This window comes from Elephas maximus, chromosome 19 (genome assembly GCF_024166365.1).
Source record: "Elephas maximus indicus isolate mEleMax1 chromosome 19, mEleMax1 primary haplotype, whole genome shotgun sequence".
In the NCBI taxonomy this organism is placed as follows: Eukaryota; Metazoa; Chordata; class Mammalia; order Proboscidea; family Elephantidae; genus Elephas; species Elephas maximus.
The window spans coordinates 53,718,140-53,731,993 of NC_064837.1; the positions used below are offsets into that span (position 1 = coordinate 53,718,140).

General features: G+C 37.3%; 1 protein-coding gene across 1 annotated transcript in view; it reads left to right on the top strand.

The window, feature by feature from the left end:
• Positions 1-13,854, top strand: part of EFCAB3 (EF-hand calcium binding domain 3) — a 573,675-nt gene that overhangs the window by 532,116 nt on the left and 27,705 nt on the right. The window contains exons 186-191 of the mRNA XM_049861611.1: positions 864-968; positions 1,473-1,526; positions 2,874-2,978; positions 5,022-5,075; positions 6,432-6,536; positions 7,567-7,620. Coding sequence (XP_049717568.1) covers positions 864-968; positions 1,473-1,526; positions 2,874-2,978; positions 5,022-5,075; positions 6,432-6,536; positions 7,567-7,620 — 477 coding nt within the window. The remainder of the gene's footprint in view (positions 1-863; positions 969-1,472; positions 1,527-2,873; positions 2,979-5,021; positions 5,076-6,431; positions 6,537-7,566; positions 7,621-13,854) is intronic.

Genomic DNA, 13,854 nt, shown 5'->3' on the forward strand with positions numbered 1-13,854 from the left:
TTCGTTATTAACTGACATCTTAATGCTTTGTAAGGGGCAGTTCTACTCTGTCCTATAGTGTTGCTGAATCAGAATCGACTCGACAGGAGTGGGTTTGGTTTTTTTCCTTTTTAATACTTTGTAGAAACAAAAGCAAGTGTTTTTTAAACAGTAGTTTTATTTTCAGGCTATTGACATGGCAAGTTGACTCCCCTACAAATGTAATAGTTAAATGTTTCATAATCTTTCTGTTTAATTTGGGATCTTTCTGGTATTTACCATTCCCATCGAGTCAATTTTGACTCATAGTGACCCTCTAGGGCAGAGTAGAACTGCCCCATAGGGTTTCCAACGCTGTAAATCTTTATAGAAGCAGACCGCCAGATATTTCTCCAGCAGAACGCTGGTAGGTTCAAACTGCTGACCTTTTGGTTAGCAGCTGAGCACTTAACCACTGCATCACCAGAGTTCTTTTTCTGATATAGACCTGTATTATGTGGAGTTTTGACGTATTTTTACTTCACCATTATTTAAGCAGCCAAAATATAAGTCGAGATTTTCAATCTCAAGGTGAAGCTTTTGTAGTATAGTCAGGAAATTGTGGCCAATGTGTCCAAAAAAAACCATTATTTGAGTAATATGATGGTATTTGACTAGTATCTAGAATTATATAAGCCTTTCTTTTGCTTGAATTAAAAGCATAAATTCTGTTTCTGACTTAAACCACATACCCACGTGTCCTTTATGTAGTTTAACAAGTTTAATGGTAAATTTGCTCTTCTAATTAAGGATGAAGCTGCATACATTATTATCTTCTTCATAATGTGAAGTCAGTAGTCCATTCCTAAAATTCTTACATGTTAACAATTTCCATCTTTCCAAAGGAGAGAAGGTGGATGTCCGTAATCTGAGAAGGGTGCTGAGGAGAATGGGGTTGTTACTGACTGATAAGGAGCATAAAGAGCTGTTGAAAACTCTGCCAAGTGACAGTAAGTACTTAGCACATCCTTTGCAGCTTGGACTCAGGGGCTTGTGTGTGAGAACTTCTAAAATTATACAGGTGTGTGCTCTATAAAGCCTATTTAGAAAACACAGTTCTCACACAAGAAGAAATCCTGCTCTTGTCACTTATATTTTAATACTGGGAGCTGGCAGCTTCTTTCACTAGTCTCCACCATGAAGGCTAAATATTCCTTTCACCATGAGAGCACTACCTCATCTAAGCCAAGACCAAGGAGAAGAGGGAAGTCAAGGGAGTAAGAGAAAGAAGAAAAAAGAGAGAAATGGAAATAAAATGTTTTAGAATATAATCAATGGGTAGGTTTATAAGGGTGAAAGCTTTCATCATCTTTGGTTTCATTCTTACTTGAGGGTAAAATAGAATCAACTTCCAAACAAATCTGAAGGTTTTTTCCTGAAATTATGGATGTTGTGCTGTCTTTTGAGGCTCTCCTCCATTTAACCTGTATTGTGAATTGTGTCTTATCTTTCAGCTGATGGAAAGGTGTATAAAAATAGATTGCTAAAAAGTGTGAAGGCCCTCAATGGTGAGTGAGAAGCATCGTGAATGACCAAGGAAAAGTAAAATCCTTATGCTTAGCAGTTTCTTTTAAATGTTCCAGCTTTGCTTTCTGCCAATTTATTGATCCAATGGGATGACTCATAATGTAACATTTTTCCAGGCTTCAAACTGATTCATTCCAGTTCGTGCCCCTGCCCCTGCTGAGAATTTGCATTTCTAACAAGTTCCCAGGTGATGCTAATGCCGCTGGCTAGGGACCAGCTCTGAGAGGTTCTCAAAATTTATTACACATGAGAATCACCTGGAGATCTTGTTAAACTGTAGATTCTGATTCAGTATATCTGGGACGGAAATGCAGATTCTCAGCAGAGCCTTGAACTGGAACAATCTGTTCCAAAGGCTTGCATTCTTCTTTGGGTGCATTATTGATTTTTGGAATATAAGTTAGAGTACCAGATTACAGTAAGAAGCTTCAAATGCGATTCTGGCAAGAATTGTATACACTGGCTGTTGTTTCAACCGTGAATCTTCAGATTTGCCTGATGTTGTTAGGTGCCATCCTGTCAGTTCTGACTCATAGCGATGCTATTATAACAGAAGAAAACACTGCCCTGTCCTGTGCCATCCTCACAGTCATTGTTACGCTTGAGCCCATTGGTGCAGCCACTGTGTCAATCCATGTCATTGAAGGTCTTCATCTCTTTCACTGACCCTCTACTTTACCAAGCATGATGTCCTTCTGCAGAGACTTGTCCCTTCTGATAACATGTCCAAAAGTACATGAGACAAAATCTCACCATCCTTGCTTCTAAGGGCCATTCTGGCGGTACTTCCTCCCAGAAATATTTGTTTGTTCTTCTGACAGTCCGTGGTATATTCAGTATTCTTTGCCAATACCATAATTCAACTCCTCCCTATATACCTCTCATGGAAAACTGAAGCAGAACCCCTGGTCAAGTATTAAGGAAAATATTCTATTTCTACTTTCCATACTAACTCCATGTAAACAATTTTTTTATATGTTTAATTAGAAAAATATGAGGAAAACACAAAAATACTATAAAAATTATTCAACTCTACCACTTAAAAAACTGATATAAAGAAATAAAAGTCCTTCCCCATAAAGGCAAACGTGATTAACAATTCAATGATTATCTTTCTCAATTTTTTTTCCTATTTTTAACAGATATATTTTTTTATATCTAAATATATATGGATATAGATATATAAATATAGATGTATATACATGTTAATAGTTTGTGCCCTTGTGCATTACCCTCCAATTGGGGTTCATGATGCATGACCATGATTAGAACTTTTCACTCTTAGGCATCAATACTCATGTTCTTAATCCATGCCCTTCTTTCCTAAGAGCCAAAGGTCAAAATCAACAAAGTGGAATCCCTTGTGGAAGAGATGGGAATTATTCTCAATGATGAGGAACTTGAGGAACTAATGATGCAACTATCAACCAGTGGTGAGTTTTAAGACATCATTATGCCCTTCAGAGAAACTTAAGCTCTTCTGTTAGAACTACTGAAAGTAGCCTTTTTAGTGTCGTATGAAGTAAATGTAAAGACTTAATTTTGACTCATTAGAAAATATCACCAAGTTTGTTTTTTAAAGCATATGTGAGGAATGTCACTTGCAGGACTCAGTCATGCCTGGGGATGCCACACATTAAGGAGCTGAAAGAAAAATTAATGGAAGGAAATATCTAAGAGAAAAATTAAGAAAGTCAAAAGTCAAATGATAAACTAGGAAAGAATGGTTGCAAGATAAAGTGTTAATGTCCCTAAGGTAGAAAAAAAAAACCCTATACATTGATAAGAAAATAGTGACAGTAGAAAAATAGGCAAAAATATGAGTAGGAAGTATAAACACCCAATAACATAGGAAAAGATGTTCAACCTCACCAAGAATCATGAAAATACAAAATAAAACAAGATATAGAACTCTTTTTCACTCATTATAATGGTAAAAAAATTAACAAGATTGACAACATCTAGATATCCTCTGGAAACCCTGGTGGCGTAGTGGTTAAGTGCTAGGGCTGCTAACCAAAGGGTCGGCAGTTCGAATCCGCCAGGCGCTCCTTGGAAACTCTACGCGGCAGTTCTACTCTGTCCTATAGGGTCGCTATGAGTCGGAATCGACTCGACGGCACTGGATTTGGTTTGGTTTTGTTTTTTAGATATCTTCTTGGAAAAGTCATCTGACAGTATTTAGGGGGGAAAAAACTGCCCTTTTCCCTGGTGAATATAGCATCCATTCCTCATCTATAGTGTACAATATTTCTTTGTGCTGAGTCCTGATTCCTGTTCTGCCACTATCTAATTATTGATTTATTCTCCTAAAAAGTCCCAAGCCTTCCCCATCTCAGTAACAGTACCCCATCCACCCCATTGATGGGGGAGGGGAATAGGTTTTATCCAAGATTTTTCCTTTCCCTCGTATCCTGCATTCGGACCTAAGCTCTACCTGAAAAGCATGCCGGGAATCTATCCACTTCTCACCATCTCCACTGCTACAACCATAGCCCAAGCCATCATTATGTTTCACCTGGGCCACTGAAACCACCTCCATTCCCCCATCCTGCACACACCAGCCAGAGTGATCTTTATAAAGCTGAAATCAGGTTATGTTACCCCTCTGCTTCAAGCCCTTCATTGACATTCCATTGCATAAATAAAAAGGATAACTTTATCCATTTTTCAAATGAAATTCAAATTTTATCATAGCCTACAAGGCCCTGCATGATTGGGCACCTGCCACACTGGCCTCCTCTCTGTCTCTCAGTCATGTCAAAGTCATTCCCATCTTTGGACTATTGCACACACTCTCCTTCTATTTGAAATGTTCTTCCCCTAGTTCCTCACATGACTACTCCCCTCTCATCTTTCAGGCCTCAGCCTCTCCTCAGAGAGGCCTTCCCTGACCTCCCTTTCTAAAGCAATCCCACCCTCTATTACTCTTTACTATATTGCCTATTTTATTTTGAATAGTATCTTATCAGAACCTCAAATTATCTTTTTTGCTTATTTTTCACATGTTTATTGTCTGTCCTTCCACTAGATTGTCCACTCCTTAAGGGTAAGAACTCTGTCATCTTGTTTACTTTTGTGTGCCCAAGGGCTCACAAAGTGTCTGGCACATAGACAGTGCTCCATAAACATTTGGTAATTAACTAACTAAATAAAAATTTTAAAGATCAGGTTTATTTATTCTCCCTCCCTACCCTTAACTATGACCAGTAGTTTCTTAACTCTGTCTTACTCTGGTGAGCTCTAAGGCAAAGAAAAATGGAAGATATAAGAATGATTTGTTAGAGATTGAAAGCTTTCTTTCTTTCTAAGATAACATTTATCTTTGGGGAAAAGTCCATAAAATTTTAAGGAAAATTAGAAAAAAGATTACTGAATTCCTACGGCCATTCATAATTTCAAATATTTATGCCGTATATCTTTGTGAGTCTTAGTAACATCAGCCTGTCTGATTCTGAATTCTGCTTGCCTTCCAGATGATGGAACAGTTTATCTGAATGATGTGATGGATACTATCAGTTACATCAAGGGTGAGTTGCAAGCTGTGGTGAAAACCCAAAACCCCAGTGCCCTCGTAAATAACATCTTAATACTTTGTGATTAATGCTGGAGAACAATATTGCCCCTGCATAAATGTTGAAATTCTTTCATATATGTTCCATTTTTGTGGGTGTTGCTGAACTCAGGTAAACAATTATTAATCTTGTTTCTATATCAATGCCAATTATATTCTCTGGAATTTTCCCCAAAAAAGTGCTTCAGTATAGAAATAGATATAAATATATGTGATGCCTGCTTGAACTATCCATGCCCTTTCCTCCATTAACCCTACTTCGAGAAACTTATCCTAAAGAAATAATTTGTTAGAATAAAGGGAAAAAAATCTGCCTAAAGACTTTCATTCTCACAATAGTGAGAAATTTGAAACAGCCTAAATATCTAACAGTATAGGAATTACTGCATGAACCATGGTATGTCAGTCTAATGGGATAGCATGTGTTTAAATGCTGTGAAATTATGTAGCAACTCGGAAACACATTTATGAAGCAATAATATTAGGTTGTAAAACCAGAATACAATATTGTATGTATATTAGATTGCCGCATTGTAAAAGCACAGTCTTATTCTCAAACACCAGAATGAGATATGAAAAACTAAAAATGTGGTAGAGTTATATTTTTCCCCTTTTACATTAATCTTTGATGTTATATTATTTTTACAATGAATGAAAAAAATTACTTCTCTCTTGACCGTTTTGAGATTAGTAAAATTCTTGGAAGGCATAGTGACCAGAGAAGCAAAAAAAAAAAAACAGGCAAATATGTTTAAAAATAAATGAAAGTGAAATTTATAAAACAGATCTGAAAAAAAAAACTGAATTTTCAAGTGGAGTAGGAAGAGGAGAGAAAATAAAATCAAGTCCTATATATAGTTTGATTAGATACAGATTTGCAATCACCCAACAGTCAATTCCTAACTCCTGGTGTACTTTTTGCTTTGTAACCACCTAAGGATTCCCTGAACCAAAATTAAAGACACCACATTTTTTTCTGACCCTCCTGTTGAGTCTGGGTGTACACAGGGACGATATATATAAACATGTTGTTGTTAGTTGCCCTCGTGTCGATTCCGACTCATGGCGACCCCATAGTTATGGAGTAGAACTGCTCCATAGGGTTTTCCCGGCTGTAGGAAGCAGTTCTCCAGGACTTTTCTTATGCAGAGCTGCTGGATAGGTTCAAGCCACCAACCTTTAGGTTAGCAGCTGGTCACAAACTGCTTGTGCCACCCAGACGGCTTATATCTAAGCATAGATAGTGTTTTTCATTCTTTGTAATCTCAAATAGATCTAATATTTCTGCAATTCATTTCTCACCTTTTCTAAGGAGAAGTGATTGGTGTCCAGGACTTAGACAACTTTCTAGCAAGCAAGGGAATTGAGCTTACAGAAGGAGAAATGAAGGAGCTGATACCTCAATTGACATTTAATAGTAAGTTGTTTTTTAAAAAAAAAAAAAGAATCCCGTAGTCTTTCAAGGAGCGTGTCTTTGTTGTCCTATGAATAAGTTATCTTAAAAATCTTTTAAGAAATTTCATTGGAATTGCCTTAAATTTGTGGTTTTATTTAGAGATGTATATCTTTACAAACCAAACCAGCTGCTGTCAAGTGGCGAAGTGCTTAAGCACTTGGCTGCTAACCGAAAGGTCGGCAGTTAGAACCAAGCTGCTCTGCAGGACAAAGATATGGCATTCTGCCCCGGTAAAGATTACAGCCTTGGAAACCCTATGGGGCAGTTCTATGCTACCCTATAGGGTCACCATGAATCAGAATCGACTCGACAGCAACAGGTTTTTGGTATACATCTTTACAATGTTGCTATACCATTCATGAGTATGGTGTATCTTATCATTTGTTTGGGTCTCCTTACTTGTCCTTTAATATAAAACAAAACAAAACCCAGCACCGTCAAGTCGATTCCGACTCATAGCGACCCTGTAGGACAGGGTAGAACTGTCCCGTAGAGTTTCCAAGAAGCGCCTGGCGGATTCAAACTGCTGACCCTTTTGTTAGCAGCCGTAGCACTTAACCACTATGCCACCAGGGTTTCCTCCTTTAATATTTTTTTTTATATAGCATTTTTAAATTTACTCCAAAAGTGTCTTCTTCATTCAGCACCTAAAACTTAATATCCCGATCCAAACTCATACATCATTCCCTTCCCACCCCAGTCCAGAACTTTTTCCTTTTCTTCTTCTATTAATAATACTGTGCTTTTTATCGATCACACTGGCTCAAGCCTTCAGTTTTCTTTGGCCCTGCCCTCTTCTTGGTACCTTACTCATCCTGCCACTTCCATTCTAGACAATTACCCAAGTTCCAAAGCAAACCAATGTCTCTAGTTCTTCTAGCTCATGTAAGAAGTTCCAGACTGCTACACTATTTTTCATAATTTCACACTTTTATCAGTTTTTGAGTTTTTATGTGAGTGCCTCTGTATCTGAATCAAAATTATTTTACAGGAAATGGGAAGATTAAAGTACGTTCAATAATGGAGGGCCTGGAGAAGTTTAAATGTGAGTGAAAATTTATCATGAAATATAAAATTTATCACCTAATGCTATGCATTTATTTATATATGTATAGTTTATTGGCTATGAAAATAATACATGTTCATTACAGAAAAATTGCTGTACTCAAAATGAAGCAATGAAAAAGGAAAATTTTTAATAATCCTTAATTCTATGACCCAATTTTAATCCATAATTTCATCTACCTAATTTTTTTTCCTTATACATACACAATTTTGTGCATTTAATTTTTAAATTCCTCCCTTCAGTTATTTTTCCATTTTCTTACTAATACTAAAATTATAAATATATAATTTTATATTATAAATATTATCTAATGACCTAAAACTTCTTTTTGGATGCCTTTGAAATTTGATAGATAACCGCAGAACGTTTTGTTTACAGGGCCTTTATTATCTCCAATTATGTCTAAAATGAGTTTCCCATTGCCAAAATGCCATGTTCTATGCTTACATAGAAAAGAATGAATGGAAGGTTTGGAAATTATGCTATGAAATTGATCAGTCTGGGCAAGGTAAAACTTGTCCTCATCCCCCCCGCCACCACCCGCCACACGCATACACACACACAGGCACTGACAACCTCCATCTGCACTTGATTCTTAAGTAATTTTGATTTGTCCTCTGTACCTGCATTTCTCAACAAATGTGACAAAAAAATTGTTGATGTGTCTGAAATCCTGACTGTGTTTCAAAAAAATATATTTAAAAATAATTTAAGGTACTTGATGCAAGTATCCACAAAATGACTTAATAAAAGAAGATAAATACTGGGTACCCATATTCAACATTTCCAAATGAGTCCTCTTATGTTTTATTACTTGTAAAGGAAAAAAAAAAAAAAACCTCTCTGAATAAGGCCATTCTGCCCTATCCATTGCTACATCTACTGTTACAGCTAGAAAGCTTTTAGAAATGTTTGCTTGGTGGCTTTTAGCCCTCGCATTTAAAACCATGCTACTGAATATAGGAATACTGGAAGCGATCCTCCATGATCGTGTATGGCTCATTATTCATCTGTAAATATATACTGAGTACCCAAGAAAGGTCAATGATGTGTTAGAGCCGAGCAGAATTCCTGCTTTCACTCAGGCTTAGTTTTTAGTACATAGTATGTGCTTAATAAATGCTCGTTGATTGACTAATAAAGATCCTAGTCTCCTGCTTTCATGTAGTTGAAGATTCACTAACCCAAACAGCTGTATCAAGATCATTCTTGAGATAACCCTATCTGAGCACTCAAAAGAAACAGTTTTGTAACAGTAGCAACTCCTAGTATCTTAGATGGCTGTTCCCAAGCTTTTAAGACCCCAGACACTACTCACCAAAGTAGAATGTAGAATGTTTTCTTCATAAACTATGTCATGCCAATTCAGCTAGATGTTCCCCAAGACCATGGTCCCTGCAGCCCTTAGCCCAGTAATTTGGTCCCTCAGGGGGTTTGGATGTGTCTATGGAGCTTCCATGACCTTGCACTGAACAAGTTATACTGGCTTCCCCAGTATTGTATACTCTCTTACCCATCACCAAAGTTACCACATATCTATCGTTCATTTAGTGTTTTTCCCCCTCGCCTCTCCCCTCCCTCAAAACCATCAAAGATTGTTTTGTGTGTGTGTGTGTGTGTGCGCGTGTAAATCTTTTCATGAGTTTTTATAGTAGTGGTCTCATACAATATATGTCCTTTTGTGATTGCCTTATTTCACTCAGCATAATGCCTTGCGGATTCATCCACGTTGTGAGATGTTTCGCAGATTCATGATTGTTCTTTATAGTTGCATGTGTACGTACCATAGTTTGTTTATCCATTTATCTGTTGATGGGCACTTAATTTCCATCTCTTTGCTCTTGTGAACAATGCTGCAATGAACATGAGTGTGCATATGGCTGTTTGTGTTACGACTCTTACTTCTCTAGGATATATTCCTAGGAGTGGGATTGCTGGATCATATGCTATTTCTATTTCTAGTTTTTTAAGGAAGCGCCATATCATTTTCCAAAATGGTTATACCATTTTGCATTCCCACCAGCAGTGCGTAAGAGTTCCAGTCTCCCCACAGCCTCTCCAGCATTTGTTATTTTCTGTTTTGTGTGTGTGTGTGTGTGTGTGTGTGCCAGTAATGTCAGAAGACCTGCAATATTTCTGTCATTTGATGGCCTTCAGAGGCACTTGGGCGGTGGGGCTCTACGTAAGAATTTCTAAAACCACGCTTATTAGGAACATAGTAAAGAAAATCTAATACACAATTTAAAAAAACTACTGTGCAAGAATAAAGTCTACCTTTTGTCAGAAACAGAAATCTTGTAAGCCACATTCCCACCCAGAGTGGTGCCACAGGCAATATCCAAGATGGGCATAGGATGCTTCTGACAAACTAATGTCTAGGCAGGGAGAAGAGCCAAGCAGTAGGGAAGAAGAAAAGAATGAGAGTGAAAGAGAGACAGAAGGGGACAGAGGGGAAAGAGAGGTCAGGACAAGGGAAATAAAAGGTGTTTAATAGATTTTTCTTGGTATTACAAATCATGTGTTTGGCCTTAATATTAACCATTCCCCCAATAAAGAAGGTATATCTACTTTATGAGCCCTGCTTTTGCATGATACATTACGCTGTAGAGCCCTCACAGCCTAAAGGTACTACCAGGTGCTCTCCATGTTTCTATAACCTGCCACTGGCCTTTTTTGGTGTTAAAATAGTACTTTATTGGCTTTCTGTGGCCAAACCAAATGAAATATAGGGAATTGAGCCATATATCCAGTGTTTCTTTTCCCCTGAAAGTTAATCTCATGTTTAGGAAACCAAACTACCCAACATGTTGAGGAAGGCAGGGAGAGTTGAATGAGAACTATCGAGGCATTTGTTTGGTTGTTGTTCTGGCCATGGGGTGGAATGAGGGGAGGAGATTGTGTAGTTAATGTTTATCATGATATGTATTTTATCCACACATCTCATAGGAGAATTTACTAGAAAGAAATGTCTAGACCATTATATGTAATTAGTCAACCATTCATAGCAGAGTATTCTTTCTTGAGTCGACAGGTTTTCGGTCATTTCACTTCTTTACATCCTGAAAGATTACAAAATGATTTGTCAGTGCTGATTCTCTAAGGCTTTTCAATTTTGCTTTTGGAGTTTGATACATTAAGGCACCAAAAGAAACAATATGAATTAAAATAGATATCACATATAACTTTGACATTTCCTTCAGTTTCCCACTCACCCGCAAAAAAAATAAGACAACTTTATACCCTCCTGTTCTCCTTTCCATAACTTGAGAATTTTACAGAAATTTTGACTCTTGATCTTGTCTTTAAGCAAAAGGAATGACAGCTCTGTATAAATTGATAGAAACTGCAAATTTTCTTAAAAATGAGTGTGAAACCTGCTGTGAAGGAGTTCTAAAGATGCGGTTTCATACTTTGACTGACCATTTTTTTAATCCCATAGTTATTTTCCCTAATTGTCTTGTCAGTCTCTCCCCTCTTTCTACTTGTTGATGAGGTGATTGAACACAGTTATCTCTCATTTGTTTTTCTGAGTTCCTTCCACCTTTACCACACTGTATCACATGTGATTGTCATGTATGTTATGTTGTTTTTCTAATGGCTTCATTTGTGATCCCTTTTTTTTTCTTTTTTTACCTCTAGTCGCACTGTAACCTATTTACTTGGTTGCACACTGCAGTTTACAACGTAGGTGTTCCTGACTCTGCCACCAAAAATGTTAATTTGATTCACTGGACATTAGTGTCTTTATAAAATGAAAAAGATTAATTATATTGATTATTTCTAATGCCTCTTTAGAATTTTTGTCCTAAAATTCTAGGACTAACTTTTGTGGTTCGAAAGGCACTATCAAGAAAATGAAAAGACAGCCCATAAAATGGGAGAAAATATTTGTAAATCATACATCTGCCAAGGGCCTAATATGCAGAATATATAAGAACTCTTATAATTCAACAATAAAAACACAAATACAAGCAGTCTCCTGGTTAGGAACGAGATCTGTTCCAAACTGTGTCTTTAAGTCTTCAAGTCAAATTCGTAGGTAAGTCAGAACAGGTAAATATGGTTCTTATTTAGCCTTACTTTACTGCAAGAAAAGGCTTGAAGCCTTTTCAATGATTTAAAAACTGCATGTGCAGCAAGTGAAGGGGATCGTGATGAAGAATTTGTTACAAGTAGCGGATAGTTCAGTCTTTTCAAAGTGAGGGCAAAGTTATGTAACATTAAAGGGCAAGTATGTGTTGTCCATAAGTTGGACGTTCGTAACCCAGGGACTGCCTATAACCCAATTTTTAAAATGGGGAAAGGATCTGAATTGACATTTCTCCCAAGAATATATGTGTATGTCCCATAGGTACATGAAAAGTTGTTCAGCATCATTAGAAATGGAAATCAAAATCACAATACCACTTCATACCCACTAGGATGTCTATAATAAAAAAGGCAGACAATAACAAGTGTTTCCAAGGATGTGGAGAAATCAGAACCCTCATACAGTGCTAGTGGGAATGTAAAATGGTTCAGTCACCTTAGAAAATGTTTGGCAGCTCCTCAAAATTTAATCATGGATTCTGTGTTCCCACAGAAACTTGTACATGAATGTTTATAGCAGCATTATTCATATAGCTAAAAAGTGAAAACAGCCCAAATGTCCATCAATTGATGAATGAATAATTAAAATGTAGTATATCCATACAGTGGCATATTATTCAGCCATAAAAATGAAGTACTGATGGAATGAAGTACTGATACATGCTACAACATGGATGAACCTTGAAAACATTATGCTGAGTGAAAAAAGCCAAACACAAAAGGTCACATATTGTATGATTTTATTTTTATGAAATGTCCAGAATAGGCAAATCCATAGAGACAGAAAATAGATTAATGGTTGCCAGGGGCAGGAGGGGAGAGAAATAGAAAGCAACTACTTGTGGATACAGAGTTTCTTTTCGGAGTGATCAAAATGCTCTGGAATTAGATAGTGATGGTGGTTGTACAACCTAACCTACTAAACCTCACTGAATTGTACAGTTTAAAAAATGAATTTTATGGTATGTGAATTATACCTCAATTTTTTTAAATCCTAGAATGGACCCAACAAGGTATCTGCAGAAAGACACAAGGACTCAGAATCTATGCCTGTTTACTAGCCAGGCTTTTTGAGTGAAAAAAGAAATTACAGGCTAGCCCAGACATAGACATCCAAAGTCCTAACCCCAAAGTACTTTCCTACTATCCAGTGGACCAAGCTGTAGAACTCAGCTAATGCCCTAGGACCATAAATTCCACACTTGTCTACCAACTCTAAGCTACAAATAAGTGAAATCAGCTCTTCTTGCCATTTAGTTCTGGATGACTAGATAATTTGGTGAAGCTAAATTATAATACATGGCTACTTCCTCAGGATATTTTACTTTCTTAAGTATTTAAAAAAAAAAAAAGTTGTCATTGAGTCCATTTCAACTCATGGTGACCATGTGTTGCAGAGTAGAACTATGCTCCATAGGGTTTGTATGGCTGTGACCTTTTGGGAGCAGATCCCCAGGCCTTTCTTCTGAGGCACCTCTGGGTGGGTTTGAACTACCAACCTTTCAGTTAGTAGCCAAGCACTTAACTGTTTTCACCACCCAGGGACTCCTTCCTTATATATACCACTCTATTAATTTTGATGATTTCTGTCATTACCATTCACTCACAGATTATGGAAGCCTAATTTGGATAAATTTGTCCTACTTCTGTGCCAGCTATTTTAGGGCAGGCATGAAATCTTGTCAGCCTTTTTACCCACCGTGTCTGCTGAAGAGATGAGTGAATGCATGTATCCATTGCTCTAACAATCAGTTAGTGTCTGCCGGGAGCTGCACACTAATCTAGGTACTTAGCAGAAAAATTTCTGTCCTCAGGAAGCTTATTTTCTAGTGAACAGATATACACAATAAACAAATAAGCAAGATAATAATATGGCTGAGATATATAGAGAAAAGCAAGAAAAGAGGCACAGGGAGTGCTGAGTTTGGGGCAAAATAATCAAGACAGGCCTCACTGACAAAGAGCAGGTAAACAAAGACCTAAGGAGGTAAGGAAGCAAGCCAAACAGAAATCTGGGGCAAGAGCACTCTAGGCAGAGGGAATACCAAGTACAAATGCCCTCAGGCAACAGCATGCTTGCCGTATTTGAGGAAGAGCAAAGAACAGAGTGTAGAAGGAGATAAA